The following is a 14,661-nucleotide window of genomic DNA, read 5'->3' as shown; positions in this document are numbered from 1 at the left end:
TGCAATCTCAGTTTCCAGTGATTTCTTTCTGATTAGTTTTCTAATAAAATTCCTTTTGTTGGTAAAATTATGTGTTTGTGTGACGTAGTTGCAGAGAGGCGTGTTACGGCCGGGTTTTAGTGAAGCTTCTGGCCTGTGTTTTGGCCCCGGTGCTACAGGTCCGGGGATATTAGCCCGACACGGCCCGTTCAGGGTTCTTGCAGGTTTCAGTAAGTCAAATTTAAGACCTTTTTAAGACATTTTAAGACCATAAATATTTAAATTTAAGACCTACATGACGCATTAACCAGCAAATAACAAATATAATTAGCATCAATATGCACTTTTTGTTTACATAAACATTAAAATAATAACAAAAAAATTATGGCTAGATTTTAAAAGAGTGTCTTGCAACATGTTATCTACTAACATGTACAAGTTCAAATAAAGTTTTGACAAAAAAGGTTTTATAAAAAGATAAACCTCACGTATCTCAGCCTTTAAATAATTTTTTATAGAATTAATGCGTCAAAAAAAGATAAATTACTGACATTTACAATGCACATTACCTTATCTTTTATTATTAATAGTAAGATTTGTTCCGATTTTCCCGTTGCGTCTGTCGTTGCTATGCAACCATGCACTGCGCAATCCACAAAGGCAAAGAAGTTTTAGTAGCTAGCTAATGATTTCCACCTCTGATAAACGCTTGCTGTGGCCATTATTTATTTACAGAGAAGAGAAAAACATCTGTAGTGTTTGGGTGCACCCCCATCCTTCATGTTGACGGAGCTTTCAATGTTGTTACGGAAAGGGTGAAGCGGATTGGTTGGTTCTTGTCACATGACCCGCTTGCAGAATTCAGAAAAGTTGAGCTTTTTTTTTTTTTTTTTGCTCCGCCTGGAAAAAACGTCCGCATTGCTTCTAATATGAGTGCGCTTGCCGCGCGCCTAAATTTGAAATAACGAACTTGAGCGCGCAAAAGACGCAATATGTGAATGGCCTCTTGGCGAGCTACCGCCAATCAGGGCACGAGCTACTGGCAGCTCGCGAGCGACGTGTCGGAGACCCCTGCTACAGCTCCACTTTGTAGGCCATAGAGCATCACAGTCCCGCCCACAGCCGGTGCCGGAAGTAAAAATTCAATACAATTTCTCCATAGACATTTGGGGTATAAGCCATAAAAACGTAACCATACATGGTAGACTTAAAACCAGCAACGGCTGTACTAAGCGATTGTATATGCTCATATAAACGCCAAAAGTTAATGGGGCACTAACCTTGATTTGAGATAAATGCCTTTTATTCGCGATGTCTTGGATAAGTACTTCATTACCCACAATCCTAAACAATCCCACAATCCCACAGTGATGCATCTGATTGGTGGATGTCGTGTAAACCCCGCGAAGGTCAGAGCGTTGCCATGGAAGCAGGATTCTAACAGTAGAGACCAGAGCCCGTCTACATTCTCTGGTAGAGACTTGAACGGACTGTTTTCTTTAGCGGAAGCCATATAAATAGTTTTTAAATCAATACATTCCTTTTTAAATTAATATTTTGTGTCAAATTATTTATTTATTTGGTAGGTAGCCATGTAATAAGCGGGATAATGTAAGTTATAGCGAGTTGGTTGTTAACTTATAGCGAATACAACTCCCTTCAGGCTCCGCTTCGGGCTCATAATCAGCCTTTCGCGAGTTGTATTCGCTATAACAACCTTTACATTATCCCTTACTTATCGTTCACTTTAGATAGGCTACTGTAGCCTTCATATGGTATGAGTCATATCAAGCATTTTATGATGCCACTGTCAAAAAAATATTAAGCCTAGGCATACCTCTTCATGCATTTACTGAACATTTGTGTAATAATTCATGGCAAGTTAATAAACTGATTATGACGGTCCAAGAGCAGACCATGCACCGGTCCATGCATCAGACCGGTGGCGCTGTGCACTTTCTGGTTTGCTGACCGTCACTTTTTAATTTTCACTTGTTGTGGATATTAAGAAAATACATTACATGTTATTACAATTAAGGATGAACTATAACATCATGAAAATGAGCATGGACCTCAACCTGTCCTGTCAGCAGAGTGTCCTGTGTCATAAAGGGCTTTGAAATAAACACACAAACTAACGTTACACACTGACTGAACACACGTGTGTTGATGACTGAGCTGCACCATGTTGCTAACGCTATCGTTAACCGCTTTCACACACGCACACAATATATTATTATTTTTATTTACACGATTATTACTGAAATAACTGCTATTAACTACACATTTACTATATAAATTTCATTTAAAAGGCTCTTTTGCGGCTGTGGCTTCAGTCGACTTCAGTGAGGCGCGGTGGTTTATGGGATGAGTAGTTCCTTCGCTCGGAAATGAAAATATGTACACAGTCTTGTACCTTTGCCTTTTTTTGGATTTTCTCTTCGTTTTTTTACTCGAAATGATATGTTGTATGCTTATGAGTTCAGCCATAGCTGGTTATCCTCAGACATGCTCTAAAACTCTTTAGATACGGATTTTTCCAAAAGTCAATGGGAGAAATGAATGGGAAATTTACTTCCGGCACCAGAGCTCTCTCGGGCTGTGGGCGGGACTGTGATGCTCTATAGACATCATATAAGATAGACGCCCTATCGACCGCTACTGCCTACTAGCGCGGTCGAGCCGTGGGGCCGCCATCTTAAACCGGTCACCCGCTCCACTCAGTGTAATCTGTGTGGCAGGAGCAATGAGCTGTCAGCGCATTTAATTAATCATAACTCACTGAAGACCGAACTGATTTTCATGCGGGGTTTTTTTCTGCAAATGTCATTCATGTAGCTATGATACAGGACACATGGTTCGGCATATTTTAATATTCATAGTAGGCTTAACAGTAATATAATATTCTGATATAAGATATAAAGTGACCAGACGTCCAAAATCAAAATATGTGATGTAGGATATAAGGTATTTTATAAATCACACACTATAAATATGATAAAGAAGCAGAAACAGAGTTGCAGTAAAGTAAGATATTTTAATAAGTTGAAGAAACAATAATGATTTGTGACACACACACACACTCTCTCTCTCTCTCTCTCTCACACACACACACACACACTCTCTCTCTCTCTCTCTCTCTCTCTCTCTCTCACACACACACACACACACACTCGATTTGCGCATCGCCGACGCCGTCATGTGTGTATTACACAGGTAACTAACGTTAACGTTATTACATTGCTTCCTGATATCACGTGCGCAAACACAAATAACCTATATTATATATGTTTATACTGCAGGGCCGTTGAATGCTTGTATCTGATAACCGTGAAGCTCTTGTAATTATTACTTTACCCAACCTCTCCATGCCGAGTGATGCAGTAAACATAGCCTAGCTAACGTTAGCTGGCTACGATTTCAGTACAGTAATATCAAAGATCCTTGCTCCTTCTCAATTATCTGGTAATATTGTATTCACACAATACAACCAAAAGTACGGTAATGTTCAAATGTACTTGTTAAAAGTAATCCCGGGCCCTATTTGCGCTGGTCCGCCGATTAGAACAGGAAAATGCTCCACAGTGCTCTGGAATCGAACTGCTGCTAAGCAACGAAATTAGGAGTACGACCGGTTTAAGATGGCGGCCGTATTTCTCGGTGCCCAGCGGCCAATAGGGCATCTAGTCTCTATATAATATCTATGTTGTAGGCTATGACTCGATACTTTTTTGCTATTTTGTAATAACTTTCTGTGGCCAGCATTTCAGGAAATGAACGAGGTTAAAACCTTTTTAAGACCTGACTAAATTAAATTTAAGACCTCAGATGAAAATATGGCCGTTTTTAAGACCTTAAATTTAAAGTTCAGAATTTTAGACTTTTTAAGACCCCGCGGGAACCCTGACCGTTTACAGCCCTGGCTTGTACTGGCCCAACAGTGGAAACGCGGCTAATGTTGATCTAACTACAAAAGACAAAGAAATCCCTCCCTGCTCTTCAATGAATAACGTTTTTGTAACTTTAATAAGGATTCACCTTTAATTTGCACAGTGAATAATATTATATGCAGTGTTGTTTTACATTTGTACTTTATTAAATTTAATTTCTGTCCCTGAGAACTGTTAGACCTACCATTTGTATCTTTGTTTTATTGTACTCATTTATTTGTGTTATTGCTTGTAGTTTAATTATTTATTCTTTAGTTTGCTTGTCTTTAATTATCTTTGACATTTTTATTTTACCTGTGACAAATTTCAAAAGTTTCGGGTGTTATAACCTTATTTAATATACAATACAAGGATACATGGGCCAAAAACAATAACTATTTTCACTGTGAGTTTTCTTAAATGTATACAAAAAAAATCTATGGTACATTAATTGTCAAGACACATAGTAACATTTTAGCAACAGTGTGAAATAATACCAGTGTGGCACAATACCGGTATAAACATGAATATCAGTACAATGTGCGTCACATGACTAAACTTAAGTCATTGTTTTCAAATAGCTCCATTTTCACAGTCACTACAACGTAAAAAAGGCATTTTCAAATGTATCCACTTTGGTGAGCAAAAAGCTTTGTTTTCATTAATAAAACACTGTCTCAAAACAGAGAGAAAAATATACGTTTTAAAATGAAATGTATTAATGTGGACAAGGCCTTAGTTAGCTTTTTTTTGGTTATTAATTACCGTAAAACTTCAAATAATAGCCGAGTCCCAAATAGACGCCTGTCTCTTTTACACGCCTGGTGTGGCTACAGGTTTGGATAAATAAAGGCCGGTCTCAAATAGAGGCCGGGTCTTTTTTTAGTTTCGGGTTGTATTTAATCTTCTAAAACCCGTCAGATCGTCTGTTTAAGCCAGTTATATAGATTGGCACGCAAGAGAGCCCTGCGCATTTGGGCGGGAGCTGTTAGCGCAAGCAAGGCAGGAGGTATCGCACACCGGACGAGATGCGCCGCGCCGCGTCTATGTATCGCACACCGGACGAGAAGCGCCGCGTCTGTGACAACTATCACACACCGGACGAGAAGCGCCGCGCCGCGTCTATGACAACTCGCGTTATCGCACACCGGACGAGAAGCGCGCGCGTGCGGCGTTTATGACAACTCGAGTTATCGGACGCGCACTTTGTCAGTTTATGGCCAGCAATACTGTTATGTTTAAGGACATTATGGAATTAAGATCATGTCTATGTTATGATTGTACTGTACAATTACATACAATCGTTGCTTAGTCTACACTACAGTCTGAATTCACTTTACCTCAGAGCGTCCGTTAACTGAATTGAGAATATCATCTGAAAATCCGATAGCAGCAGCAATTTTCATTCAACCAGCTGATTTCTGTAAATGAATGTAAAGCTAAATGTATATTGCAGCGCAGGGTGAAGTCTCAACACTAAATTAAAGGCCTGTCTCATATAGACGCCTGTCTCCAATACAAGCCGGTGTAGTTCGGCGATTTGGGAAAATAAAAGCCCGGGCTATTATTTGAAGTTTTACGGTAGCTCTACACCTGTTCTGATTTACCTTGATTACCCTCAGTTCACTGTCTGGGATCATTTATGGTTGTTATTTTTCCCTGTGATATTCTGCTGTGGATTGCAGTGTTTGGATTATAGAATTGAAGACTGTTCTTTGTTATCGCTGGTTGTTGTACACACATTTACTGACATGGATTAAATACTCACCATTAACAGTGAATGTCCTAGAGGCGATGCCATCGATTAATATTTCATAGGGTCCAGCATGTTCATTTCTGATGTTTGTGATGGTGAGATCTCCAGTTTGACCGTCCAGCTTCAGTCTGTCTCTGAATCTCCCACCAAGAACATCATCATATATTGATATATATTTTCTTACTCTAGCTATGCGGACACGTCCATCTCCAAACCTCCAGTCTAACACATCATCTTCCTGTATTTCAGTAAGACCAGTGTGAAGAGTAACAGAATCTCCATCTATCACTGACACCGACTCACCACCAAACACACCTGGAAAATAAAGAGGAACAGTTGTACGGACAAAAGATGAAATGACAAAACACTGACAAAACTACATAACTCTTTATAACAATTTTATTTTATTAATAAAGGTAAAGTAATATATACAGTCCTTGGCTAATTTATTAGACCAGCACCCAATGTAAGGTTTGTGCCTCAGCTGCCCTAAACTAACAGTATTGGTTATTAGCAAAATAATGTTTTATGTTTCTGTAATGGTTAATACACCAGTATGTGTAAGCTATTTAGTCACAGTAGTGTTTCTAATGCTAAAATATAATTATTGTTGGGATTTAATGAATTCAAAATTAGATAGTTTTTGGGAAAGTACATAAAACAATGCCAGCAAGAATGTAAGCTGTTATCAAGGCCAAAGTAGGCATTACAAAAATAAAATATACTTTTTTGGGGGTCTATTTAGTTGTTTAAGTTTGTTATTTACCTGATAAATGACTATATATTTTTTTAGTCTTAGTCTTGATTCCTTAAAAAATAATGATGCATCTTTATTATGACAGGTTGTCTTATAAATTTGTAAAGCACTGTATATTTAGCATGGGCCTGTAATGATCAGCACTTGCATTACGAACACAAAACACTAAGACAATTATACCTGTAGAAAAATATGAATTCAGCCTAAATTAAGCATAAACTTTAAAAACGTGGTGAAAATGCTATATCAAGGCCTGGAGTATAAAAGCTAGTATTGTTACACTTGACTTACGTTGAATGTTATGCAACAACTTTAATATCTCTCCTATATTGAACTAATATGAACATTTTCACATTTCATTTATTTACAAACTGCAGGAAAAAGATAAACGAAACACAATGAGCATTTCCGGTTTATACAAACTGAAACAGAACATTTTAAAGACATATCAACGTAAACATAAAACATACCTTCAATGGAAAATGATAACAGGAAGAACAATACAAAGTTCTTCATATTGCTGCAGATTTCAATAAAAATCGTAGTTTCTTGTAATAATCTACTCCGAAACGACTAACTCACTAAAGCACGACTGCAGATCAACAGAGATAATTAATAGGCTACTGGCGAAAAATATCTAGCCTACAGGATAATTTTCTTGAATATATATTCTGCACTGCTTATCACGGATGTTAATCGTTCATTACAGTGAAAGTAAAGAGCGCAGTCTGTTGCTGCTGATGGCGTCTTCTGCTGATTCTTTTTCCGTGGATTTATTTGGCGGGTCGCATTCCAGCTTTTTTGGCTGCATACCGCCACCTCCTGTGCTGGAGTGCAAAGTCATATCTGTCTTCCTAGATACATGAGCTCAATATACTACTGACAGAGCCGTCTACCGACAAACACCACACATGCACAAACACACACCTGTAACTTAACCCGTTGTTTAGTTAGGCCAAGTCATCCTCGTCTTATAAGGCTGAACAATTGCGGTTATATTCAGAGATTTGATAATGCACATTTTTTGTTTGTGTTGTTTAAGCATTAATAATAATAATAAAGTCATCCTCATCCAAAATGTGCAGCGTTCCAGACCAATGTCTGAACAAGATGTCCTTCTCAGTGATCAAATTAAGGCTGCCTCCATACACTGAACCGGAAATCAATCCTCCTTAACGGCTTCGGCCTTCGTGCCGTGGGCCGGACCCCGAAATTGTGAATTTCACTGATCCCTGCCAAGGAACTAAGTGATTTGTTTACAGATGGCATGTAAAAATTATTATAAGTATGTAACAGGTACAGAAAGTGTACTGTTTAATGTATGTATAGTTTATGAGAAATTACACAAAATTGTATACATACACCTGATATAATTGCCTAAGTGAAATGAGCGTTTTCCCCTTTAATTGATGTGACGTCATAAGTCAATATAATTTCCTGTTCTGTCTCCTCCTCTTCCTCTTGGCATTGTTAATGCACTGAAGAGGTGAGTTATTTTGGGTTCCTGTTAATCTTAATTAATCTTAATTTTAATTGTACCTTTTATGTCTATATTTTCACTCTAATTTATGTATATAATATTATTTGACCTATCTCTGTGGTTATTTTTGTCATTTCATCTTGTTTAAGTTATATTTTTGCATCTGGGCCTAAATGTGATATGAGAGCACATGTGACGAGTGTATATCACATTTGTTTTATAGAGATCTTTGAGGGTGATTCACTAACGAGGCTGATTACATTTGTATATTATTATCAGGTATGTTTTCTGTTACATGTATTTTATTCTATGTGATTTATTCCTCTTGGCATTGTTAATGCACTGAAGAGAGATCTTTGAGGGTGATTCACTAACGAGGCTGATTACATTTGTTTGTATATTATTATCAGATAAAAGATCTAGCAAAACTGCCGCCTGTTGTCCCGTGTCTGTCTCGACAAAGCTACACACACAACGCAGACAAGTTTATAACTGGTGTCGCGAGCCACCGGTTACAAGTAGTGTAATCATTGTTTCCAACGTTGACGTGTGCACAATTTTATTAAGATATCGATTTAAACTCTTACATTTTTAAACGGGCAAATTTGTAGAACTACTAAATCGTAGGTTTAAAGCCCATGCAGGTTAACCACCACTGTCGATTAATGGGTACATAAATCACTCAAGATATGTATATCATTTTTAAAATGTCTCAAAAATGGTCTTAAATAGCCTACCAGTTTTTTACGTTTTTGGTATTAACGTTTTTTTTTTTTTACGCAATTCTGTGATGACGTCACGTTGGGGAGAAGTGGAGGAAAGGTAGCCTGATGGCCGTCAAAGTTAATGAAATGCATGGTCCGAGCAGAATGAGTGGAGAGTTGGTGAAGTGTCCTGGTGAGTTGCTATCATTTAGCAACGCAGCAATGAGATAACGACACATATTTTTTTACTGTCATTGAATAGTGTTGTAAAGTTTTTCTTTCATCGAAGCAAGGACCAGTGAGACCGTTTGGATCACGTTCAGTGGCGGCTGGTGAAAAATATCTTAGGTGGGGCTGTCATATTCAGCCGGTTTCAGTAGTCTGGTAAGGAGTATTAGGCCTACTTTCTGCCCTTGGTATGTGTATTGTGCTTTGATGTTTATTTTGTTCTATTCCTTAACCCAGTCCCAGTGGTTCTCAAACTTTTTAGAGTTGTACCCCAAGAGGCTTTAATATCCTTCTGCGTACCCCCACTCTTCAGTCACACCTTTTTCAGTAAGGGACTATTTGCCCCCCTAAATCTATTTTTTTCAAGTGCATTTTTACCTTTACAAATACCTTTATAAAATAAATAATGCTTTGAATTAAAAAAATTAAGTTAAATAGATAAATATGCAATGATGGTAAAAACGAAGTGATGCTTTTCAATATTAAATTAAAACTGCCAGTAGGTGATGAGTCATCGAGTCATTCATTCAGTAACGAGCAAGTGGCTGCATTTATGAATTAATCATTGAATCATTGACTCTAAAGATTCGTTCACAATCATTGCTGTGTGCTGCAGTTCTCCTGTGGCTTTCATTGGAGCTATTAATTTATTGTAAAAATACTGACAACTGTGTTGAAAATGAACATCAATTAATATTAATATTTCGTTTGTTGAACTGTTGTATAAAATCAATGTCACTTTTGCAATCGTGTGAATCTTCATATAATGTGATCATCATTAAACACAGGAACTCACACAGGGTATGTCTTTGTATTGAAGAGTCGAGAGTTTGAATTATATCGCTCTCCATGCACAGCCTGTGTCTATATTTGTTCTTCATGCTAGTAAGTGCTAACTTAAATCCCTACTTTTACAAAGGTAACGTATATTGTTGAGAACGGCAGTATAGCGCGATTTGCTGAGGCCTGTCATAGCCTATACACGCTGCTTAAATGCAGACAGTTTTGACCGCAAAAGATGAGGTAATTTGTCATGTATTTACAGCATTTAACCAGAGAGAAATGCATGCTCAGTTTAAATCTTATTTTAAGATGAGGTAACGTTAGTATTAACGTTAAAGGAACGGCAAAATTCAGCATTTTGTTCCCGCACCACCACCTGTCACCTCACGGTTTGAGAACCACTGCCTTTACATATCTTTGTAAAGCAAAAAATAATAATAATATTACAAATAATTATTGTTAACCACCCAAACACAATTTAACACAAACTGCATGATACCAGTGCTCTGTGAAAAAGTCAGTAATTATTTAATGTCATATTACAAGACTGAAGCATTCTTAAACAAAAACAAACAAATTGCACAAACTTTCCATTTGCATTTGAAATTTAACTCAAAAAGTTTAGTTACTTTCTCAGACAGATCCCTCACTTCGGTAACTGTCCATGTTGGATCTGTCCCTGTTGTTTTATAAAGTAATCACGGAAAGCAAAATAAGGCATTAGCATGACGCATCCAGCTAGCCAGGCGATAGACTGCTGTCTGATCAAGATAGGCGCGCATGAGCGCGGGCGCGGGCGGGCACAAGCGCCCATAGCTGACTAGATTTGAGCTCGCTGATTGGCTACAGTTTCTGTCAAACATGTATATCTTAAATCAGCAATTGGCTAAGCTGCTCCACAGACCCGCCTCTCTGGGGCGATTTCTCCAGCGCCCCAGTGCTGATGAGACGTGCACGCAGGTGGAGGAGACGTGTTTAATTTCTATCATATTTTTCACATATACTGGGTGTATTTAATATCTTAAACACACAAATACTGACAATTTGTATGTATGATTTATGTATGTATTTACTTATTTATTTAATTAGTGTGGCTCATAAACTGTGCTCATGGGGGGGCGGCGCCCTAGCGCCCTCTATTGGCCAGCCGCCCCTGATCACGTTCAAGCAGAAGTTCTTCTTTATTGCGCGCGGCTGCAATTATTTCAAACAGTCTGAACTGTAACAGTGTACTTTCAATTTATATACTTTTAGGGGCAAGGATTTACATTATGATGAGAAATGAAGTATTACAGGTTTTGGAAATGACAGCTTTAGCGTAGGTTCTGCCCATAGACTGTAAAAAAATATGGACGTAGTGTCCGTGACGTCACCCGTAGGTTTCTGAAGAGCATTTTTGAAGCCTAAAGTGGGCGGAGCCGGCCGTCGCCATCTTGGCCTCGCGTCACCGCTCGTCACTCCCGGATAACAGAATATGGGCAAAGAGGCGGAGCTGAGGAGCCTGGCTATCTGAAACCACGCCCACCTAGCGCGACGTTATGGAGTTAGCTCCATGGTTAGCGCAGGCTTGGGAGCTAATGCTATATGCTACTGACAGTACCAAGTCTGCGACTGCACAGGGGCTCGCGCTAAAGTGACAGTTGATGATTAAAATCAGAATGCCAATTAAAAAGGTCCTGTTTTTGCCCTTCGAAATATTATAATAGTTAAAAGACATAACGTTAGCTACAAGTGAGACTGTGTATCGTGATTCTGTACAGCTATTCTGCTAGTTGAAAATGTATTATGCAGTAACTTTACAATATTACTCCGAGAGTGTGTGTGTGTGTGTGACCGTGATTATGTGCATACATGTCAGTCACTCTTTTATTACAGTAGATGGTCCTTCAGGGCGGAATCGCTCGTCAAGTTCGTAGAGAGCTTTATTATTCAGTCCATTTTAAATTCTGATTTTGGCCGCATCTCAATTCTCAAATGAGTCAAAACATAGATATATTACCTATGAAGTTCAAGTAAATGCGCTAGAAATCCGCGCTCATTCAAGGACGTGCATTTATTGCATGGACGGAGACAGACACCTGCAGGATTTCATCTGACGGCACATAAACATGTTATAATCTGTTCCAGAGCAACGGCACCGCAGAACGAGTGTAGCCTTATATCTATAGACGTTTTTAAATCTGAAAACTCCACAAAAGCAACGAAATTGTCAGACATCCATTAACGTTAGTGCATGTTCACAGAGGAAAACAACTGAAATACAGCGCTGGTTGTTCTCTCGTATGATACTCGACGACAACGGCGGAATCCAAAGCCGTCGGGGAAGTAATGGGTGTATTAAATTATATGAAATAATCCCGAAAAAAAAGAACAAACACGGCAGAGATGGCAAGTTCAGCAGCTGGAATTTGCTGAGGTGAAGTGACGGCTAACCGGCTAGCATTTACATCAGCGGGAATCCACCTGTCACTCAAAAGTGGACACACCCTTAATTTTGCAGAACTTTAAATATTAATCAACTAAACGGGTGAGTTCTAAAAAAATTCACCCCCCTCACAGTTGTTATGAAGGGCAAAATTAGCTGTATCTATAAAGCCACAGAGAGAACCAGGCTGTAAACATGTTTTTTTCTGCTGTAAAGTTGGACAGTTTAACATGCGGGAGATACAGATTTGACTCCCTTCTGCAGCCAGCCTCAAGCGGCCAGTCGACGAATTGCCGTTAAATTCACTTCCGTGTTGGTTTCAAGAGAGAGACAGGGAGGTTGCCGCTTGGTTCTGCCAGGAAGACTCAATCAGCGTGCCACGTATTACTTCTCTTCTAACCAATCATGTGCTAACACTCACAGTATAAAAGATCGGTACTTACATTCGTCTGAGTTCGCAGATGCTGACGCTGCCAAGTACCTCCATCCTCCCCAACCACCACCAAGATGGTACCTTCCCCTTCGTCCTCCCCACCACCACCAGGATGGTCCCTTCCTTAACCTCCAGGGGGGGTCGGCTGCGCCCCTGCCTTCGTCTTCAGGCAGGATATGCAGATTCCGCTACCCTCGCATTGCTCTCTAAGGACGGGGCCTACGCCAAAGAACTTTATAAATTCATGCTTGCTGGGCTGTTAATAAATATACGCTGTTATATCAATTTATCTCCCGAGTCTTTCTGGTAGAACCTGCCCTAGACCCAGTTTGCATAACTATTCAAACGCTGAGACCCGAGAACAGGGCTGGCAGGAGCTTTAAGGGCCAGTTTCAGTAATCTAACAAATACAGAAAACAGGACTGACCGGACTCTCTTGCTGGAAGTTTCGCAGCTGATCTAAACATTTAGTCTCTTCACTTTTGCAGTTTCCTAAATTAAACATTTAATAAATTTGTTATTCTTCAATAGCACAGAGTGAAAAATGAACGTTTTCTTTATAGTGGCGGTGATCATGATGTTAGTTCAGATAAGTACCGGTAACCTTGTCATAGTACTGGTAAACTTTGTCTTTGTCATCTATAAATAGAAGGCATACGTGCTAGCTATATGGGCGTTTCTAAGCGTTTCTCTTCCTCCGGTGAAAATGTTGTTGCAAATGTAGCCGCCGCGTGTCTGTCGCGGTGTTTGGCAGGTGCTCGTGCGGGCGGTGCCTGCGTTGGAAAGCTTGTGCTGTAGGGCAGTGAGTGCGTTTTGGTCGCTGGTCGAGGAGCTCACCCCGCGACCAGATGTGACTGAATGCTGAATGCATGCTGCCTGAATCCGTTTGTGCTGAAGATAGCATAGGCCTACACCCATTTCAGGCAGGATCATAATCCCCAAGCCAGCACGCACGAGTATGTTGTTTGTTTATTTTTTTCACAAAGTCTTATGAACCAACTTAAACGGTTATAGGTGACTAGAGATGTGTTGCAATAATCATGTTCTATAATCTGAATACTCGTCTACTACTCGTCTCTCTAGTCACTCTCAAGGCGGGCTTTGGTAAACTCTCTCCCCAAGGTGACGTCATGCAATTGTGGCGGAAAGGAGAATCGTTGCCGCTGTAAGATAGTAGCCTACCTACTTTTTCGCATTATATTCCGTTTTGTGATACCCAACAACATAAAATACAATGGATAACAGTTTAAATGTTCATTACCAACAAGCAAATTGCACAAATTCATTGAAAAATTAAACCTGCAACACAGCCTTTAATTGGTACTAATTGTGGGTGTTGTCAGAATTGGATTGTTCAGCACACAGCTGTAGGTGTTTTTATCCTGATATTCCACCTCCAGAGGTAGAGAGAGACTGATGCTGAGATCACACACACTGATGATGGACAATACACTGATTCCTGCGTACCTGGAGAGAGTCGCATCACACACATTCAACACTGATGAACACACCATGATGATGAAGATGATGACAGGAACAGGCAGACGAGCTGAGAAACGAGAGAATAAACAAATCTGGATAAATAATCAACAATCTATATGTTCAATTGTGTTTAGTAAGTATTTCTGTGATCTCAAATTATAAAATTTCAGTATGTGAAAAATTAAAAAGATTATCTTAAGGATGAGACAATTGTCGTAAATTGGTCGTTAAACCACGTTGGTTTATGATGTCACGCTGTGCTGGAATGATACTTTTAATGAAAAAATAGGTTGAGATCGAATGAATCCAGATTCAATCATAGGCTCGTTCTTTGTTAGAGCACTTCAAAAATGACGCTTTAAATTTCTTGACAAACTGAATAAATTACATATATGTATTCTAAATAAAATATACAGATTGTACTGAACGTCATCATGCTTATTTGGCTCGAGACACGGGTTTATTAAGTCCACATGTAATGCAAACAAGAAACTGCTTCTAACCACAGGTCGAGAGCTCATGTCGTTCAAAACAAGTTTGCGATGATGTTTGCGTATGTTCATTGGACCCAGAGGCGCTGCAAGGACAGGCAAGGCAGGCAATTGCCTGGGGCCCCGCATTTTGAGGGGGCCCCCGAGGATCGATCATTTAAACAATCAAAAATGTTCCTATTAATATAGCACTAACAAGCAGTGACGCTGCCAC

The 14,661-nt window shown here is 39.3% G+C and overlaps 2 protein-coding genes across 2 annotated transcripts in view; one reads left to right on the top strand and one right to left on the bottom strand.

The window, feature by feature from the left end:
- The window catches only part of LOC306987907 (SLAM family member 9-like), a 436,375-nt gene that overhangs the window by 289,589 nt on the left and 132,125 nt on the right, over positions 1–14,661 (top strand). The gene's annotated exons all lie outside the window — the stretch shown is intronic.
- The window catches only part of LOC306987859 (uncharacterized protein), a 166,239-nt gene that overhangs the window by 88,915 nt on the left and 62,663 nt on the right, over positions 1–14,661 (bottom strand). The window contains exons 2-3 of the mRNA XM_079592455.1: positions 6,892–6,988; positions 5,677–5,979 (exon numbers count right to left, since the gene is read on the bottom strand). Of these exons, the coding sequence (XP_079448581.1) occupies positions 5,677–5,979; positions 6,892–6,937 (349 nt within the window). The 5' untranslated portion in view covers positions 6,938–6,988. The remainder of the gene's footprint in view (positions 1–5,676; positions 5,980–6,891; positions 6,989–14,661) is intronic.

The sequence above is a fragment of the Phoxinus phoxinus genome, assembly GCF_949152265.1.
Source record: "Phoxinus phoxinus genome assembly, chromosome: 20".
Taxonomy (NCBI): Eukaryota; Metazoa; Chordata; class Actinopteri; order Cypriniformes; family Leuciscidae; genus Phoxinus; species Phoxinus phoxinus.
This window is presented reverse-complemented; position numbering and strand designations above follow the sequence as displayed.